This window comes from Patagioenas fasciata, chromosome 1 (genome assembly GCF_037038585.1).
Source record: "Patagioenas fasciata isolate bPatFas1 chromosome 1, bPatFas1.hap1, whole genome shotgun sequence".
Lineage (NCBI taxonomy): Eukaryota > Metazoa > Chordata > Aves > Columbiformes > Columbidae > Patagioenas > Patagioenas fasciata.
The window spans coordinates 148,983,496-149,003,454 of NC_092520.1; the positions used below are offsets into that span (position 1 = coordinate 148,983,496).

The 19,959-nt window shown below is 38.4% G+C and overlaps 1 protein-coding gene across 4 annotated transcripts in view; it reads left to right on the forward strand.

Moving 5' to 3' along the window:
* The window catches only part of CAPRIN2 (caprin family member 2), a 35,593-nt gene that overhangs the window by 4,090 nt on the left and 11,544 nt on the right, over nt 1-19,959 (forward strand). For 2 of the 4 annotated variants that reach the window (XM_071817275.1, XM_071817269.1), the window contains exons 4-13: nt 3,112-3,198; nt 5,368-5,606; nt 6,991-7,073; nt 9,038-9,199; nt 9,712-9,755; nt 11,171-12,016; nt 16,902-17,033; nt 17,227-17,314; nt 18,034-18,089; nt 18,726-18,827. In XM_071817275.1, the coding sequence (XP_071673376.1) occupies nt 3,112-3,198; nt 5,368-5,606; nt 6,991-7,073; nt 9,038-9,199; nt 9,712-9,755; nt 11,171-12,016; nt 16,902-17,033; nt 17,227-17,314; nt 18,034-18,089; nt 18,726-18,827 (1,839 nt within the window). Of the gene's footprint in view, nt 1-3,111; nt 3,199-5,367; nt 5,607-6,990; nt 7,074-9,037; nt 9,200-9,711; nt 9,756-11,170; nt 12,017-12,902; nt 12,945-13,249; nt 13,370-16,901; nt 17,034-17,226; nt 17,315-18,033; nt 18,090-18,725; nt 18,828-19,959 lie in introns of all 4 variants that reach the window. The other 2 variants (XM_065841869.2, XM_071817286.1) reach the window with 2 other exon arrangements.

The following is a 19,959-nucleotide window of genomic DNA, read 5'->3' on the forward strand; positions in this document are numbered from 1 at the left end:
TACTGACTTAGTTTAGAATACTTTAATACCTGTCCTAGTGCTGCTGTTAGATAGCTGGGAGTTGCCAACACTCTCACATGCTCTTAGAACAGTATGTCTGTTTTGTACCGAGAGCTGCTAGAGTTTGGAATGCCAGGATGTGAGATCACCAATCAACAAATGTTATCCGCTTGGTGGAGCTAGCTTAAAGTTGCCTGATGTTAAAAAAGTGGTTCTGGATTTTTTTCTGTCTTGGACCAGAATGGATTCTAGAATTGAAGCAGAGTCTGAGTAGCAGTGTCACATAATCCAAAGGGTTTACTGCGCTAGTCATCTAGGAATCACATTTTTAAAATGTACTTCATGGACATGCTAAAGAACAATTGTGTGGTAAAGGGCACTTGACACTTGAGTGGTAGTGCTGATTGTGCTAATGAACCAGTTGGAAAAATACTTCACTGAGTGTTGGCTTTATCACAGTGCAGTAGTGTGAGAACACAAATGCAATTTCCTTACTCTGAATCATTTGTAAAGAAGAACTAGACATAAATGGGCCAAGAGGGAAAATAAGTTGCTACTTAAAAGTAGAGTAGACCTATTGGAGTGAATGATCATTTAGCACTTAATTACAAAATCTGTGGTGTCTTACCATCTCAAGAGCAGAAGTAAATTAATTAAATTTGATGGTTTGAACTAGGATGACAGCCTTTTAGTTCCTCTAAACTCAACCTGGAATCAGGTGGGCAAGAGCCTTTTGTGTTTACATCATAGGTGTTAAATACAATCTGTTCTCTTCTGTCACTGGCAGCGACACTATTGAACAGTATTCTGTGTAAGTCTGCATAGTCTGAAACAGTTTTAAAGCTATTTCTAAATTTGATTAATCATCTTTGTTATACATGCTGGACTGCAAAGAGCTGTTAGGTGGAAGTGAAATTAAGATGTGGGGAACTATGGAGGTGAAGGATTCCATAGATGTTTTTCTTGGAAATGTGTCCAGCAGCAGCACTCACTTAAGAAAATGGCAGTTAACTTGGTTACTGGCTTTCAGTATCCCCAGTGGAGCTTAACTTTTTTAGAATTAGTATTTTTAGTCCAGTTTCTGGGGTCTCAAACTTCTAAAATTGAGAATTCAGTCTTGCTAGTGAACTGACCAGTGATAAACTGTTCAGATGACTACTGTACAAGTGTGTGTCAACTCAGTATTTAAATAATAATCTAGTCAAGAGCTGTGTTTCAGTGGTTAAAATACAGAAATACTGCATTTGTACCTTTCAGATGCAAATTCTCAATGTATGTACAAATACTGGGACCTGGTGATTGAAGCTAGAGCAGGTCATTAATAGCTTGGACATTTGCCTAAAGAAACCTGACTGCCTATAATACAGTGTAGCTCTAATATAGCTTGTCTATTTTTTTCATTGTTTCTCAGACAAAAGAAGTAGTGCACATCTGGTAATGAACCTGTTTTGTAAGCAGTTTGGATTAGACTCATTACTTGTACTGCCTGCCTGCCAGAGCTAATATGTGTGCTAGCCTTACTTAGGAAACATTTGTTTCAAAAAAATAGGAGCTTCCAGGGAGTTAGATGCTCTCACTAATAATATTGTGCTGTTTAGCCAGCTAAGCAGACTTTCCTTGGTACTGTTGCTCCAACATGCTGTTATTGTTAATAACAGGTTTGACAAAAGGAAACTATTGCTTTCCTGCAGGCTGAGTTAAAGCTTCTTACCAGAGCAGTGCTAACTGTTCTTGATGCTTTCAGATTGGGAGTTTTACTCTGGGGTTTGCATGGTTAAAAGCACAATTGCCACAGTCTGTCTAGTTGTTGGTGTTAAATTGTGAATCTTCCTCACCTGTGTGGGTATTAAGGTCTTAGAAGTCCTTCTCCCACATGTTAAGTGAATTTTCTAGTTTGTCCTTAGAAGTTGTTTGGTAACTTGTGTGAGGACAACTTAAGCTACCAGGTGAGTGTAATTCAAACACTGAGTGAGTAAGTCAAACTTGATTGTGTTGAGTAGCATTTAGGCCTAGTAATAGCTAGTAAACTACAAATAAGTGAATACAAGTAACTGAACAATTGAACTGATTGAACAAATGAATGTGTAATTTGTTTTCCAGTTGCTTAGAAACACACATGGAATTTGCACATGTCCCAGATCTTATTGCGACAGTAGATTAAGCTTTTGTCACTGCACTGATGAAACACTTACCAACACTAACACTAGTTTGAAAGAGCTTTATATTAGACTGAGTGGCTCATTCTAGAAAAACTTCTGATATCATGCCATGAGCATAAACCAAACTGACTGTAAAGCACATGTGAGTAGCTGAAATGAAACTTAACTTGTTACTTCCCAGCATGCCTTATGGTATGGGGATATGGGCAGCATGCCTGAACTATGGCATTTTGCCATCTCCAGAGCTGTCAAGGAGACTTATAAAAATGAACTGACTCCTCAGTGGGGAAAAACTCAAAAATAGGGTATATCAAAATGCAATTAATCTACTTTATCTACTTTAAATAGTCTTTTTGAAGACTGGTTAGTAAAATATTGGTGAAAGCCATCAGTGAAGACAGGAATACTGCTTTATTTGTGGAACTAAATTTGAAATACTTTTCTCAAAGTATGACTTCTATATTGTTTTCTTTCTGAAGTTTGTAGAAATTATCTGTGAAGACATTCAGCTAAGCATCAGGGTAAAAGATCAGTGCTGAAGTTGTCCATCTCCTGTAGTCTTTCTAGGCTTTCATATCAGCATCTGATTTTAAGTAGTTGTTTACCTACGGGAACAGAAAGAAACATGAAATAACTAGTATCCAGGCTTTCCTGTTTTCAACATTAGTGCACCAAGTATTGCACAAGATGTTGCCTGGAAAGTCTAATACAGAAAAACTTGTAGGATATCTGTGTGGTGGTGTGAGCTGGCTTTGTGTTGCACCTCAGACAGTCATGGATGAGTTATATTAATGACTAAATTTAAAGTACCAGTTACAGACATAGTATCTCTAAAAAAAAAATCATTTTGGAGAAGTACACCAGTTCTCAAGGAGAACTGAAGTACAAGGGGACTGAGGTGCAACCAGTAGTCTTAAGCATGAAAACCATATTTTTATCTATTCCTTTGTAGGAGGCAGTAGAGAAGTATGATGAAGTAGTACACAACTTGGAATTTGCCAAGGAGCTTCAGAAGACTTTTTCAGGACTTAGCCAAGATGTAAGTATGAAATGCTTTTCCTGACACTGTCAGGAGGTAACTACAAAGTTTGTGCTACTTTTGTAATGGCTACGCTTATATGCCAATACACAGAATACTAGGAGCATTTTGGTGCTTGTTGACTAGTTCTGTCTAGGTCTGGTCACTTGGTACACAAAGGCTATAAATAAACTTCAGTGAGTCCCGTGGTGGGCCTCTGAATGGCTGGGGGCTAGAGCATGAGACCTGTGTGGAGAGCCTGGAAGAAAGGGCCTTGTTGGGCCTGGTGTAGTGAAGGTTTGGCAGGAGATGCAATATTAACCTTCAAATACCCAAAAGATTACTGAAAGGATGGAGCCAGGCTTTTTGCTGAGAGATGTGGTAGGAGAAGGAATAATTGTAAATTGAAAGATGTTCCAACTAGATAGGAGGAACAGGATCACTCTGAGCGTGATTGAGCACTAGAGCAAGCTGCCTAGAGAAGCAGTAAAATCTGTCCCTGTATCTTTTCAAGATTTAACTGCACAAACCAGGGCTGTCCTAAAATTACATTTGGCCCTTTGAAGGCAACTGTGAGGCTGATGTTAACCCCAGTGAAAATGAATTTGACACCCCTGCTAAACAATCTAGTCTCAATGACATCCCAAGATCCCTTCCAAACTGAATGTTCTGATGTTTCCAGTGAGGGAAAGTGCTGGGGTTAAGTCACTTTGGTTTCAGTGAGAAGTACAGCTCTCAGTAAGTTTTATTGAAGCTTGTGGAGTTTGCCACTTACTCTGCTGTAGTTAGCTGTCTCTTAATTATGGCAAGTCACATAATTAGTGCTTTATTTAATATTCAGGGTTTAAAGCACTACATACATTAATTTTGTGTAAACAAGTGTTTTATCTTTGGAGAAACTAGTCTCTTGGCTCAAGCAAATACTATCCTTATGAAAAGATCTGATCCAAGGTAGCACAGAGGATGCTAAACATGATTAGTCACTGCTCTGGTGGTATTTCTGTACCTCTTACAGACTGCTGAAGGACTAGTAAAATGGCTTGTCTTGGTGTTGACTGAGATGCTAACAATTTTGCTATAGAGGCTTATCTTGTATATGTAGTAATTCCAGGCAGTGCAGTAAATACCTCAAAGCTCTATGTGAGCAGAGATTTAAGAGCCTTTTCAGAAGTGTTGCTGCTTTTTACTTCCCTTAGTCATTGTATGTTGAATGTAAACTACTGTGCTGAATGTCAAAGCTTAGTTTACTTCCTATTGCTTTTTGCTGTGTAGCTGCCTGTAAAATATCAGAAATGAAGGATTATGACCCAGGGTATCTTTTTGTAGGTGTTTTTAGTAATCCAGGATTAACTTCTACCAGTTAGTGTTTGTCCTTGAAGTTATGCTGCGTATGGAAGTTAACCCACTTTTTTCTTTCCTTGGCTCTACCAGTGTCTACAGCCAGTACCCATTAGTGGAACACTAGGGGCTATTCTGGCAACAACAGCCTTAAATTTTTTACAGTGTGTTCTAGAGAACAAAATTTTCATAGATTTTTGCAAAGAAACTTAAGATACCGTGTATTGAGGCATTTTAAATTTTGCAGTTACTTATTAGTACATGAGAAGCTTCTCAAATGCATGAGGGCCGTGTATGTTCTGTAACTTTTGTTGTTTATTTTGAATGCTTCAGTCTTCTGCCAACAGAAATAAGAGTAACTGTAGGATTCTGCTGTATTACTTAAATTGAAGTATTCAAAAGTCAAGAGGCAGTTGTCTCACTAGGAAAAATTTGAGGCAACTTCTGAATCACTAACTTCATGTGATAAATGGTCAGCTAGGCTTGGATTTGTGGATTGGTATAAATTCTATCAGTTCCTTATATTCAACTGTGAAAACTGTTAGAGTAGAACAGCTAGCCACCATAACCAGGATCTAAATGTTATAAAGGCATATCCCAGGTGAAGCTACCAGTATCAAGTTTGACTAAAAGCTATATGTGTAGAGAAATTAGTAGGTAAATGGGGAGCTCTTCCAGAGGAGGAGCTGGAAAGATCTTGGGTATCTGAAGAGTTAGAAGCTTCTGTTATCTAACTAAAATCAGTCATTTCGATCAAGATGAGGTGATCAATACTAGAAGTTTGTGCGTTTTATCCTAGAATCCTGTTACTAAACCATTATGTTTAACTGTTGAATTCATGTATTGAAATAGCTGCTGAAAGCACAGAGGAAGGCTCAGCGAAGGGAGAGTCTACTGAAGCTTGAAGCAGAGAAGAAAAAACTGCGTACAATACTTCAAGTCCAGTATGTGCTGCAGAACTTCACTCAAGAGCATGTTCAAAAAGATTTCAAAGGTGGTATGAATGGTGCAATATACTTGCCTTCTAAAGAACTAGACTACCTCATAAGATTTGCAAAACTGACATGTCCAGAAAGAAATGAGAACTTGAGGTAAGTTCAAGATTTTTATCTAATTGGTATGCTTCATTCATTACAATAAGTGTCTGCTGTTTGACACTACCATGTCTTGAAATATTATGCTTTGGGATACTAATTAAAATTCTGTTCAGTACACTTGCTTTAGTGTCAGACTAGGAATGTAGCAGATTTACCTCACTCAGTGTGTTAAAGGAAAGCTGCAGCAATTACAGCCTCAGTTGTCCAAGTCACATACAAGCCCTGCCGACTTCTGTCTCCTTGTGGGGCTGAGGGGAGGTGGTCAAATACCATTGTAAGCCAGGAGGCTGGTGCTCTGCTGTTTCACAGAGGTTTCACTGTTCAAGAAGTGAAAAAAGTGTGGTAAACACAGGAGAGCTGTTCTATGTTACATTCTCATGATGATCCAGATGTGCTGCTTTGTTCCAAAGGAACATGAGGTGGTAGTCCTGAGGCTATCTTGCTATTAGCTTCAAAGTAGTTTTAAAAATTTAACCAGAGTTTGATATCTCTGCACTAAATGTTGTACTTTTTAAGGTAATGGGTTGTCAACAGATCTAATGTTTGTCTGTGCTACCTTGGCACCATACTTAAACTATGATAGCTTAAGCTTAGCATGACAGCCTGTCTGTTTTTAAGACAGTGTAGTAAGAATTGTATTTATATGTGGGAAAAGTAGTTACTAGCTGGTAAGTTGAAACACTTTATTGGATGTGTTATTTCCATATTCAAATATGATTTAAGTTCTTAAAACTTCCAATCACTTGTCATATGCTAAACTTGCCTAACCGTAGCTCTTCACTTCTAAAGAACAGCTGCTTATAAAAAGCTACACAACAGGAGTCTCATCCCAGTGAAGTAACTTTTATTTCTAGCTTATCCTCATTGTATTACACTTCCATGAGAAGCATAATCCTTGCCTTTGGGATATTAAACTTCATGGTGGACTTCCAAATCCATTTTCTGGAGGGGGTGAGGTCATGGAGCTGTGTCAAAGGTTCTCAATAACTGAGAGTGGCAGGAGCTGTTGATGGCTGCCCCTGCACCTGTGCCTCCAATAAACGAGGTGATCAGCTAAATAAACAGCAATTTTTTCCCTGTCTGGGAATCCTGGCTTGGAATGAAGTCCAGGGATTTGATTTTGTGGGATAGTGCTAGGCTCTCTAATCTGCCTCAATTACCAACAAAAGAGCTGCTATTTGCTAGATTAAATCATGTACAAACAGATACAGATCAATCACTTTCAGTAGTGGATAATGGTCTTAGGATTCACTCTATGTATACAGCCTTCATTTGGAAGGCTAAACATTAGTCAGTGTCTTAAAATGAGGGATTCTGGGTTACTACAAGACTTGATCTTGGCTATGACTCCACCTGGTAAAGCTGTCATTTATTTTAGTGTTGAAGACCAGATGGAACAATCATCTCTCTACTTCTGGGACCTTCTAGAAGGAAGTGAGAAACCTGTGGTTGGAACAACATGTGAGTGTCTTGTCTAGAGAAATAACTTAGAAGTCTGAAATTTGTGTGCTGTTTAAATGTCTTGAAGACAGTGAATATACATCAAAGGCTACTAAGTTAAGCACTTTCAAGTGCTGTGTGTAACTTGGTTACCCAAGGATGTTCCAAGTTCTGGGTTGTTTTGGTACAGATCAAAAACAAAACAGCATGCTTTCTTTGTCCAAGTAAAGACTTACTCTTCTACCAACATCCTAGCACCTCTTTGAGGAATAATGATAGTCATTTGAAAGTTGATGCATTAATACCTCACAGAATCAGCAGTGGGAATTTTTTTGATAGCTGTCTGCAAATTGGTTAAGATTGGAAAACTCTACCCAGCCATGAAATGCTTAGCTGAGTATACTGATGTATATTACAAAGCTTTAGTGGCCCCAGGCTGAAAGTCCCACAGCACTGAAGATTCTACCTTTTGTAGGAACTCCAGGGTCATACTGATTTTTTGACTACAGTGCAGGATACCACACTAAGGAAGGACAGTTATTGCTGGAACTTGCTGTGATCTCTAATCATGCACAGTGTGGTCTGTCTTTGACCTGTTGCAAGTATCTTCACTTCTCAAGTGTACAAAAATCTGTGGGACTCCACATTTTCTTCCTTCTGTGGCTTAGTTTCAAAAATCCTGATTGTAAGCCTTCATACATGTTCTGTGTTCCTATTGAGAACTTGCTTGTGAGGAAGCTGTTGTTACTTGAATTGTAGTGTCTTTCCTATTGCAAACAGACCTTGTTTGTCCTGTTTGTGCTGATCTTGTAATGACTAGGCAGCAGTAATCTTTCATTTGTCATTGAAAATAAATGTTGTTGAAACTGTTAGACCAGAGCACTGACGTTCCCTACCTAATTTCCACATACAGATATTGAACTGACAACTAAGTGTTAACTCTTTTCATACAGTTCTGGGCAAAGTGCAAGGTGACCTTGTATGGCCACAGGCTAGTAACTTTAGGCTTGTATCTGTTGACATGAATTGATAGTTGCCTCATTATCTTGGGTTCCATACTTTTGTAGTTTTTTTGCTATCATCTAAAGAGCTTCTGTGACTATTTTGTCAGTATCTCTATCACTTCAGTGTCAGTATTACATTGTTCTGTGTGAAAGCTAAACTTCAGATAAAGCTGTTATGACTTACTAGCATTCATTGCCTTGGAAGGCGATTTTTATATCTGTATTAAATTCTAGCTTCTATTCCTGTTCATATGGTGGTCACTGGTAGGAGTGATCCTTCTCTGAATATTTGTCCTGTTCTCAAGGCTGCCCTGTTTCTAGGTCTTCTGAAAGAATTTCTAATATCACTGCTGTTTTTGAGGTCTTACTCTCTCCTCTCAGCTGCTGTCTCTTTTTTGCATAAGGGAGGAAACTGGACAGTGACTCTGAGTACCCAGTTAAGTTTTTCTTCAACCATGTCAACTTTGGCTTTTCTAGAACTTTAGAGGATTAAGTTCAGTCTGGAACAGTATTGTTTTCTCCTTCCCTGCCTGTTTTTGCAGTTAATATTTTTTTCTTCTGAGACTTAGCATCCTGTCACTGGGAATAGGGCCTTGCAGGGCAGTTCCATAGTGACTTTGTATAGCTTTACCTATGCTACAATCTGCACAACGTGCTTTTAGTATCAGCACTGGCCAGCTTATAGATGGTAAACAAAGCCCTTTTTAAACATGTGGGAGACCTGGTGGCTCAGTGTTTACCTTGTGTGCATTTAAACACAACCTGCAGTCTTACGTCTGCCTTGCAAAGGTGTTTTCAATTGTAATGTATAAAGCAGTTTAATATACTTTCCTTTACTAAAACATTTTATTGCTATAACTCAGGAAGCTGTGTGAACTTGGAGAAGTTGCAATTTTTATAAAAGGAGAAAGAGTCTTGATCTGTAATCTGAATACCCCTTAATTTCAAATTGTCATATCTTCATGGATTTTTACTCTTCAGATAAACACATGAAAGACCTGTTATCCAAACTTCTAGACTCTGGCTACTTTGAAAGTATTCCAACTCCTCGCACCACTGTGCCAGTGAAAGAATTGGAAGAAGTAAATAGAAAATCTGAGAGAACAAGACAGATGTCAAAAGGAGAGTCTGTCAAAGAACAAGGTGGAATATTACACGGTTCAATTTCTATATCATAATGTTGGGATAAGCTTGAACTGAGCATTTACTTTGCATAGCTTGATGTTAAATCTAATCCTGTGCTGTAGCTTACTTGCAATGTAGTAACTAAAATGAAACATGTGAGGCTTGCAGCCCTATTATGGCTAATATTGTACAAAAAAACCTTAATTGATAGTAATAGGATGCTTTTGCCTTCCAAGCAAGTCTCCATATTGAAGATGTGAGAACTGTCTGGTGTAGGGAATATCACATATTACAATAACCAAATTATGGATACTACAGAATGTTTGCTTAACTCTAAACTTCTGCAATTGCAAAACCAAATCAGAAAATAAAAGCTTGTCTAAAAATAGCATGTTGACTGACAAGCTGACCTTTCAGAATATCTGGTTTAGCAATTGGTACTACTGTTTAAATAGAATTAAAGACTTGCCACTGTTTGGTCTGCCTTTCTGCATTCGATCAGTTGAAACAAATTAATGTCCTTTCTCTAGAATCCCTTATGGAGCTTATGAAGTCTGAAATACAGCCACAGGAGGTAAGATACTTCACTGCTAATTGCTTTCCTTTAGTATTGTGATTTATCAGAAATATAACTGCACTTCTACAACCCTTTTTTAAACTTAAAAAGGGAGTTGAAACAGCAGCTTAAGTGTTGCTTTATGTATGAAACATTAAAGACTTGGTTGCATTTCTAATTCTAACCCCAAATTTATGGCTTCTCTAGGGTATTAGGGGATAAATGGGGCAGGACTACATGAAGCACTATAGTACTTTAATGCTCTGGTATTTTCCTTCCTAAACCAATGCATCAGCCTTTAGAGTTGAAACATGCTGATCTTTTGTGTACTATAGGATAGAGAAGATACTCATCTACTAAAGCTGTCTCTAAAAGCTAAGCTTATTGTAGCAGGGTTGATATTGGTGGGGTTAAGAATGATGTAGGTTGTTCTCTGATTTGTCAGAAAAGTAGGAATTCCCAAGAAAGACTTCTGTGCACAGGGGTGTGTAGACCTGTTTCAACAGCCCTTCAGACTCCTGAGTTAAGTACTCAAGCTTCAACTGGCAATAGCATAAAAACCATTAGACTTGATTCAAAAGGTGGGAGGGGTGTCCTTTTTTTAAGTGAAAATAATGGTTCTTAAAATGCTGAATCCATGTTTCCCATGTATCCCACCAGTGGGTATACTCTAGAACAAGTTTTTTTGTAACCTACTGGTAACACTGTTACCTGACTGACACTTTTCTGATAACTTGTCATAAATCTCAACCCGTGAGCCTTGTACATCCTTCACTTCATATATTTATATATATATACACACACACACACGCTGCTTCTGTATGACAAAGTGGTAACTCAGGAAAACTTCAGGACATCTTCATTGAACTCTTGGACTTACAGTAAACACAGCATGGAGTTGTGGGAGTCTAGTGGTACTAAATCTGACAATCTGACTTTTTAGTATTTAAACTCCATTAAGAATGATAGCTATATTTGGTTATTGGAGTTCCAAAGGGCCAAAGATTTTTGGGGAAGGTAGTGGTGCTACACTTAGCAGAACATCTACTAATATAATACCCCACAGCACTTTAGATTCTTAAGAGGAGAGGTACCTTTTTAAAAATTACGGTTGAATTTGATATTGTCACTGCCTAGGAACATCAGTTAGCATGGAGGATAAGGGTAATAAATTAATTCAGCTCAAGTATGTTTCACTTGAGTGGTTCAGGACTGTTTCATGCTTCTCTGTGACATGCCAAGCAAAGCTAGTCTGCAGTGTTGTAGGATAAAGCCATGGCTTTCCATGTAGGTTTTTATGGCTAGTGTTTGAACTGTCTAGGGTCTGCTTTTAGTCAGAAATTTTTAGTAGCTTGGTGACCTAACTTAACTGACCTGAACTGTAGTAGCCAAATGTTTTCTTGGGAGCCATTAAGTTTCTTTGGTCTATATAGTTTCTCAACAGGCGTTATTTGCCTGAAGCAGAATACTCTGTCAAGAAGAAGCCAGAAGAGCCCAAATCTTGGGAAGCTGAGTGTGCTAGAAAGCAAGAACCTCCAAAGTCCTGGGAAATGCTTGTTGATATTGAAGAGCGGGAACAGAAGCAGAAACAAGAGACCTTAAAGCCTTGGGAAGCTCGTGTTAGGCAGCAAGAACCAAAAAGACCAGATTCTCCAAAGCCTTGGGAAGCTCGTGGTAAAGAGGAGGAGCAGAAGCGTGAGTCTACAAAGCCCTGGAACACCCGTGTTGAGGAGGAAGAACAGAAGAAGCAAGAAGCTCCAAAGGCCTGGGTAGCAGGTGTCCAAGAGGAGCAGGAGTCCCCCAAACCTTGGGTAGCAAAGGTTAGAGAGGAGCAGGACCAGAAGAAACAGGAATCAGCTAAGCCATGGGTAGCAAAAACTAGGGAAGAGCAGGAACAGAAAAAGCAGGAGTCCCCAAAACCTTGGGTAACCAAAGTTAAGGAAGAACCAGAGCAAAAGCAGAAATCTCCAAAACCTTGGGTAACCCAAACTAGGGAGCAATCAGAACAAAAGAAGCCAGAGCCTGTGAAATCATGGGAAATGCCTGTTAGGGAAGAGCCAGAGCAAAAGAAGCAGGAGCCTGCGAAGGCTTGGTCTGCACATGTTAGGGAGGAGCCGGAACAAAAGAAGCAGGAGACTCGAGAGGCCTGGGAAAAATCTGACAGGCAGCAGCAAGTGTCATCACAACAGTTAAAGAACCCTCCGAAATCCTGGGGAGCTGCAAGTGTTGGGCCAAAGGAGCAGATGGGGCCAAAGAAGTTTGATATGGAACCCAAAGAAGTGAGTTGGCATATGTAGTATTACCTGTCATAAGCTTTTGACACTAGTGCATTGGACTAAAGCTATCTATTAGCACAGGCATTATAAGGTGCATTTTGTAGGCCTACATTTAGACTCCTATTTCATTCTTGGGGAAAATAATTCTGGCAGTTAAACTTTATATATGAAGAGTGAGATAGTCTGCTTTGCTTTTTACATCAACACAGTGTTGCTGTGTTTGAGCCTTGAATAACTGCTTTATGCATAAGACAGAAGAATTAACTACATCCCCAGCTATTGGCTCTGTCCACTGTTATCGGTACAAAGCAGGTATGACTCATCGAGGGATCAAATACTTTGTCTGTGGCTGCATGCAAATAGCACTTCAGTAATTTTGTAGGCTTTTGATTAAAATAGCTGCTGATTCAAGAGAGATCTAACATCTAGATCAGGCAATACCAACTGTACAGAGGCTTAAATATGTATTTCCAGATGAATGCATAAGCCATACTGCTGTCCTGGAGAGCCTAACAATAGCAGAGTTTGTGTTAGAAATGTAAAATGAAAGCTATTGCTGGGCTTACAGCTGAGCAGGCTGCTAGCATATAGTTACATTATGTTCTTTCTCACCTGTGCTTGGGTAGGAACAACTCTGATAGTGTAAAATAGATAAGATGATAGGCAAAGTAGAGTTTAGTTAAATCAGTACAATGATGAGTTTAGAGTTAAACTTCAGGAAAAAATATAAAGGAATTGAGCAATTCTCTTGTACACAATACTGTCAGCATGACTACCTTGTCTCTTAAAGAAAGCAGAAATCCCTTCATTCCATATTACTTGTAGCAAACAATTAAATATTGTCAGTCAACTTGACATAACTGAAAAAAATTGATGTTCTTGTGCCTAGAAGCGGGAGCGCAAACAGAAGGTTGAACATGAAGTTAAAAGAGTATGTAACATGGAGCACTGGGTGACAAAATGGGATTAAGGTGTTTCAGCTTGATTGATCTTTACACTCAAACTGAGCAGAATCTTGTCTGGTGGTGGTACAAAACCTGGTTGCCTCACTAAGTAACTCTGAGCATGAGTAGGTGTTGTGCACTGAACTATGCATGGTATTTACTATAACAAACTATCACAAGTACTGGAATAATCTCAAGCATGTTAAGATGCCTTGGAATTTCTGGTGTAGATTACCATAAATTTTAAATGCAAGATGCTTCCTAATGAGATGAGGCTCTTATTTTTCTATAGGATGGAAAGATGGATGGCTTATGTGGTGGACAAGACTTTGATGCAGTAAGGAAAAAGGCGGGTCTCCAGTCAGTTGGAGAAACTTGTAAACTGCCTAGGAATCTTCATAGTAATGTGCAGGTGTGCACATCAGCAAAATTAAACTAAATTAAATGTTGGAATGTGAGGTTGCTTAAGATTGCTGAATTAACTAAACAAAGTGTATTTTAAAAAGTAATGAAACTTTGATTTATGTTGGTGTCGAACTAATTTTCACTGGGGGCCACATCAGCCTTGTGGTCACCTTCAAAGGTCTGAATGTAATTTTAGGGCTGTGTGAATGTAACTATTCCAACTGTGAGGCTGATATGGCCCCTGGTGAAAAATGAATTTGACACCCCTGGTTTAGATAGTAGACCATAGCGAAACACCAGCTGGCTTTAATTTTTAGTAGATGTTGACAACCCCTAATATCAAAACTACATTGAATGAAAAAAGTGTGTTGTCAATCTAGCTAGTTTCCATAACCAATTTTTTAAAAAATGAAGGTATCTTTGACTTCTGAGGTGCATTTCAAGAACAATTAAAATCCTATGAAGCTTTTTGGATAATGAATTTTCTCTTGCCTTTGCTTGTATGAAGAAAGAAGAGGCAATGCAGTGCTATAGCTGGATGCATTTCACTGCCAGAGAGAACCTACAAATGACATTGTAGAGAGATCTAGGCATGGTAGATAAAGGGCCTATGTCACTGCTGCTGCTTTCTGGAGCTGAAATTAACCTTTCTTTACTCCTGGAAATAACTGAGATCTTTTAATAAATTGCTAGGCTTTGAGATGTTAAAATATACTTATTTAACTTAATGTACCATAAGGTGCAATACCTAAGAAGTTGGGCCTAAGACAGCAGAGTGAGCTGATGTGCAGGCCTGTTAAACTATTATTCTATTTAAATGTGTTTGCAACCTGTGGACTGGCAAACTTGGTTAGAGCTGAATTTGTGGCCTGTTACATGAAAGCAAAGCAGTTTGGCTTGTGCTGTCATCCAGTGCCATTTAATTCATACCTGCTGTGAATACTGCTGAGTAGAAAGCAAATGTTAATTGTATACTATGTGGCACAGCTGGTGCTCACTATTGTGATTACAGCTTAGGTATCACCATTGCAGCTCATTTAATGCTCTGCAGCTAACAAACCTAAAGTGGAATTGAGGTCCTGGCTCTCAGAATGGAGTTTTACTCATATATATGAGGTGGTTGAAATGTAGGTTAGTGTTATGTGTAAATAGACCTCCACGGTCTTAAAAAGTCAAGCTTTAACAGGAGTTCCTAGCATGTTGCACTCTGGCTAATAAAATTCTGAAGCCATCAGTGTGCCTTTACATTGGTTCATTTGCAATGGTTTAATGGGTCCTAAAAAAAACCTCTAGGTGTTCCAACTCCATTTTTAGTTAGTTCTCTGGGTATATGTCAAAATGGTTTTTGCTGAATATACAAGTGGTGTTGAAGTTAGGTTTCAGAAACATACTGTTATGACAAATTAGACTCTAAACTTATCAGTGCTTTGTAAAACTAACTTGGATGTTCCTTGAACTACTAGTATTAAGTGATCTCAGCATGCATAAGTTTGAGCTGGACTAATAGGTTACTAAACTCATAATCTGCTGCCAGATTGTAATGACTTCCAGGATCAGCATCTAACTGTATGCTAGAAGAAAATAGTTTTTAAACCATTTTAAGGCTGTCAAGTATCTGCTCTTTTTCAAAGCATGTCTTTTATAAAAAGCCATAAAACCTGAGATACTTTAATGTTATGATGCTGCCAGAGTTCACCTGGTTAGGTGACTTAAAGGTGAAAAGTTTGTTATCCATTTGCAAACATACAGAACCAGCTCAGTAGTGTACTTGGGTCTTGGTAAGCTGTAGTGAGGAAGGAGAGCATAATAGAAGCATTAACCAGTTTGACCCATAATGGATTTACCATGACAGCAAATGTTTTAAGATTGTGTGCTTTTGAGTGAGGGCTAATAAAGTGATGGATAGGAAGATTCACATTCCTAGTAACTTAATCTATAACTTGCTGAGGTTTAACTTTATTCAACTGTATCTCTTGCCTTGCACTGAGATGCTTAATAGCTCTAGTTCCTTTTCATTATTGGAAACAATACAGCAGTATAAACTTGCATAGTCAGTAGCTGATGTGCCTCAGAAATTCTAATGAAGATACAGTAGTACAAAAATATATTTTTCTAGCTCTAGAATAAAGTAAATTTTTTCACAGCTCAACAAGTAGCTATCATGTGGGCCACAGATATTAGAAATTGAGTCCTCCGGAGTTAATGATGTGCTACATGTACATACATTATGCTTTGTGAAGCTCACTAAACCCTGTAAGCTTCTTCCCTGTGCATTCCATTGGAATTTCTGCAAATGCTAGTGATTAGTTTCAGATAACTGTCAAAGAGGAAATGCAGGAGGGGTTTGGGGCTTGTCCTAAAACTGGACAAAGAGCATTTCATCAGTTTGTTTAGAATTTAATGTGACAATTGTCATGACACACATACACTTCTGCCATATAGTCTTCTAATGACTTCATACAAATATTCAACTATACTGTTATACAGTATAGTGAGATAGTAACTTCCTGTCAGAAAGAACTGTTTGTACTGTAGGAAAGTAAAGGCTTTCACGTGTTCCTGTGACTCAGCATGTGGGCCAGGTGAAATAATGCAACCACTTATGTCTTCAGATTTGCCTTCCTCTAGCTACATAGACAAACATAATTGCAGCAAAGCTTTAGAGAATCACTAAAAATTGTTTTTAAAACACTTAACAAGCCTTCCTCTTCCTGAAGCTGCTTTTAAAATACATTTTAGACTATCTGGACAATCTAGTATTATTGTCACTCTGTAAATAACAAGGTTTCTGCTATTTGAGTTTACTATCATGATTTTTGATGCCTGAGACTTGCTTATTCTTTGATAAACCATTTCCCTCTTTTAGAGTGAGGTGAGAACCAGTTGGGATAAACTGTTATGTGACTATCTGAAACAATCAAGTAGTAAGGCCCTGCAGAAGTCCTTATTTAAGATCAAAGGCTCTCACATGGGAGCACTGGTGTATTTTCCATGCCAAGCTTTGAAAAAAATTAATACTTTCTGTAGGACCTGGTGCATTGGGACTGTCTGACTTTTTAGTGGAAGCACTTTGGTCTCATCTTGAGTAATCTGCTTGCAGCATCTTTAATAGGTGCACTTTTTTCAGAATGCCTGGAAAAGCCATCCTGATAAAATCTATACTTACTGGCATGGGCTTTCCTGGGAGGAAGTATGTTTTAAACCCTGAGTGGTGCAGCTTTTACCTTTAAATCTGTTCTGGCCTTTGACTTAAATATTTGGGTTTTCTTAGGTAGAGGTGCCTAATTTTGCACTAAATGCAGGCAACTTATTATATTATGTGCATTTGGTTGTAAGAAACTGAATTAATTCTGGGCCTTAGCAACAGTAAGCTGATTTTTTTTTTAACAAAGTGAAAGCTTGATTCAGGAAACATCAGGAACAGAACAGAATTCCTTGACCTGTGGTATCTGACACCTATAGGTTACTCTGGAAGTATATTGGGTAAGGCAGTTCGTCTTGCTTCCAGTATTAGATATAATGTCTTTTCTCCTTATTAGGTGCCTAAACCTGTACATCAGCCAGCTGCAGAATTTTGCTCTACTTCAACTCTTCCAAAAGATCCAGTATTGAGAAGGGAGAAACTTCAGGATCTGATGATTCAGATACAAGGGACTTACAACTTCATGCAAGTATGTGGTTTTTTTCCTGTTGTAGCATAAAACTGCTGTTCCTACTGGTTTAGTGACAACAGTTGTGACAATGCATGTTTGTACTGAATGAATGAATCTAGCTCCAATTAGCTAACAGCAACTTGTCAACTGAGAATGTTTCATTTGTGTCTAGAGTTTAATTTTTTTCTCCTAACTGATCTCTTTTCAAAAGGAGTCCATCCTGGATTTTGATAAAGGTTCACCAAGTGCCATTGGTTCATCCCAACCACCTTCAGTTACTCCAGCAAGTAGTCCTGTAGGTAAGTAATACTGTAAGTGTAAACCGTATGTAAGATTTTGCAAACACTAACAGTTTGCTTGGGCTGTAGATAAGTATGCTTGGTGAAGACAGCTTGTCTAATTATAAACAATATCAGTATCTGTTTAAAAAAAAAAGCAGTAGCTTGAGCCACTTACTTGCTTCTTTGTTGCTTGGAGGTGGCTTAAGTTGGGCCATCTGCCTGGAAATGTGATGTTTGTATAACCACTGACTGACATGTGCATCTGAATCCAGCTGCAGGATTGACATACTCTATCTTTGTAACAAACTTGTCTAGCTGTGGTGTATATAGATGCAAGCCACGAATGAGCTCAGAGTAGAGTGGTTATCTAGTTACGCTTAGAAAATTAGAATTTTCTACAGTGGGCCATGTTAAACTGTTTGGGTGGCTCATGGACTACTAAACACAATTAGCCAGTTTATTAAATATTTGTTTTAAAATCTGGAAGGATCTATCTCCAGTGTGGTAGAAATATTTTTATCATTGAATACCTGTCGTCTTTTACAAAAAATAAACTGAAGTTTTCAGTTGGGTGTAGTTTACTGATGTGAAGTCTAAATATTTGCAGTGGACACACTAAAAATAGTATGCATCTTCATACACTGTTTTCAAAAAGTAGAACTGCACACTGAAACTATATGTAGTGTTTGAATTCAAAGTAAATGTTCCTTAAGACATTATTTTTTTTTTTTTTACAGCTTCAAAAGAACAGAAACTGCCAAGTCAGAGTGATTTTCTTCAACAGCCTCTTCAAGTAAGTTGAAGTTAGGACTGCCCTGAAGAGGGAGAGCTGTAACTAAGGAGCAGTACAGAATTATTCACTAGAATAGACTTAGTACTCTAATTGTTTTTTCTTGTTTGTAACAAACTTCATATAACTTAGTAGCTTGCAAGTCTAAGAACACTCAAATGCTGCTTAAAACTGGCTGCTATTCTGCTTGAAAAACATGAAAAATGTTTGAAGTTTCTCAAAGTAAAACAGTATATTGAAGACATGCTGAAATAGTTTGGATACTTAACCCACAAATCCAAGTTGTATCTGATAGTTGTGTGCAGGACAACATGCTGCTTCTTTCCCAGATAGTGCATGTCTTCATCTTTGAGATCCTCACTTATGCCAAAGATAGCATCTCAGGCTTTGGCAGCCATGGTTAAGTGAACCTTAAATTCACTTAATGTGCTTGCACACCTTGCTGCTTTGGCTTTTAAATAGGTTTCCTAGCCACTAACAATAATACCAAAGAAACTTAGATAAGAAACTGGTCAAAGTGCTTCAGCTCCTGCTTCATTCTAAGGTTTATTTGGAAGTGACCAGAAAGTGAGTTTCAGTGAAACCAACATGTTTAAGATAATATTTCAAAACCTGATCTCAGTTTTCTTTTCTTGCAAGGCTGCTGCTTCATCCATGACATTACATGGCTCAAATACTTCCCTAGCATCTGCTGATCAGACTCTTTCTGGCCCTGATACTGAAGACTTGGTGACATCACAGGTAAAGCAAGCACCCTGGGGTTCACTGGCATGCAAAGATCTGTGGGATAGCCAGCAGTAACAAAGCTGTGATGGGGCCTCTCCTGAATAACTGTACTTGAACAGCATACAGGGACAGAATGCAAGTAACAGCAACAGTACAGCCTGCATTCTGGAATACTTCAGAAGATGGTGGGGAAAGTCTGCCTAGCTCTGCATGAATGCAAAGTGAACAGTCTGCCCCTTGAAATGGTAAATGCAGGCCAGGAAGTGTGGTGCATATTCTTGTGGGAACATTTGAAGCAGCATAAATATTTGCTTTGGTTACAGTATAAAATACTCTCATGACAACACAGAGGATGCATAAATTGGGATGGATTTGTCATGAAATAGACTTCTGTGTAAGCTAAAGGATGAAATGTGTTCTCACAAGCACTACCTGGAGAAATACTGGGAATCTGACTTCATGATGTTCAACCAAGACCTCAATTGGCTTTCTTAACTGTATTTATGTGCAGTTAAATATTCAACTAGCATTCCAATATTGTTTAGAGCTGAAGTGTTTCAATTTATGCAGATCACTGTCTTAAAGATCTCTTGCAAAGTTTTGCTGTGTTCAGAAACACAGTTGGCTCTTTCCTGTTGGACTCTTATACAGTGTATGTAGATTATAATGGGGAAATGTACATGCTTTTTAAAATGTTACTTTTGCTGATGTACATGTTACAGTATACTGTGCATGTAGTATTTAATCTATTCCTTCTTATACTATATAGTTGAATATAAGAGTCTTGACATGGATATTAAAAGTCTTTCTACCTCTTGAATCAGTAATTTTGGCCTGATTCTTGATGCCTTTTTTCATTTCTACAGTGTCATAGAATTCTTGTGCTGAAAAGGATTAAATAAACTTGGTGTTCAGTATGCATCCAGAAGACTTGTGCTGCACTGTGATGTAGAACATATGATTTAGCAGAATGTTCTTGAGTTTTGGTGCAAACTTAGTGTTTGGAATTAGAGTTGCTTGTGCTCAGCATATCTCTAGTCCCTTAGGCTTGAAGTGTGGTGTCTTTCTTTTCCAGTCCTGCTTCTCATGGAAGGCAGTAGATAAGCTTTGTTTGGTCCCAGCACAACTGGGGAATATACTCTGTGAC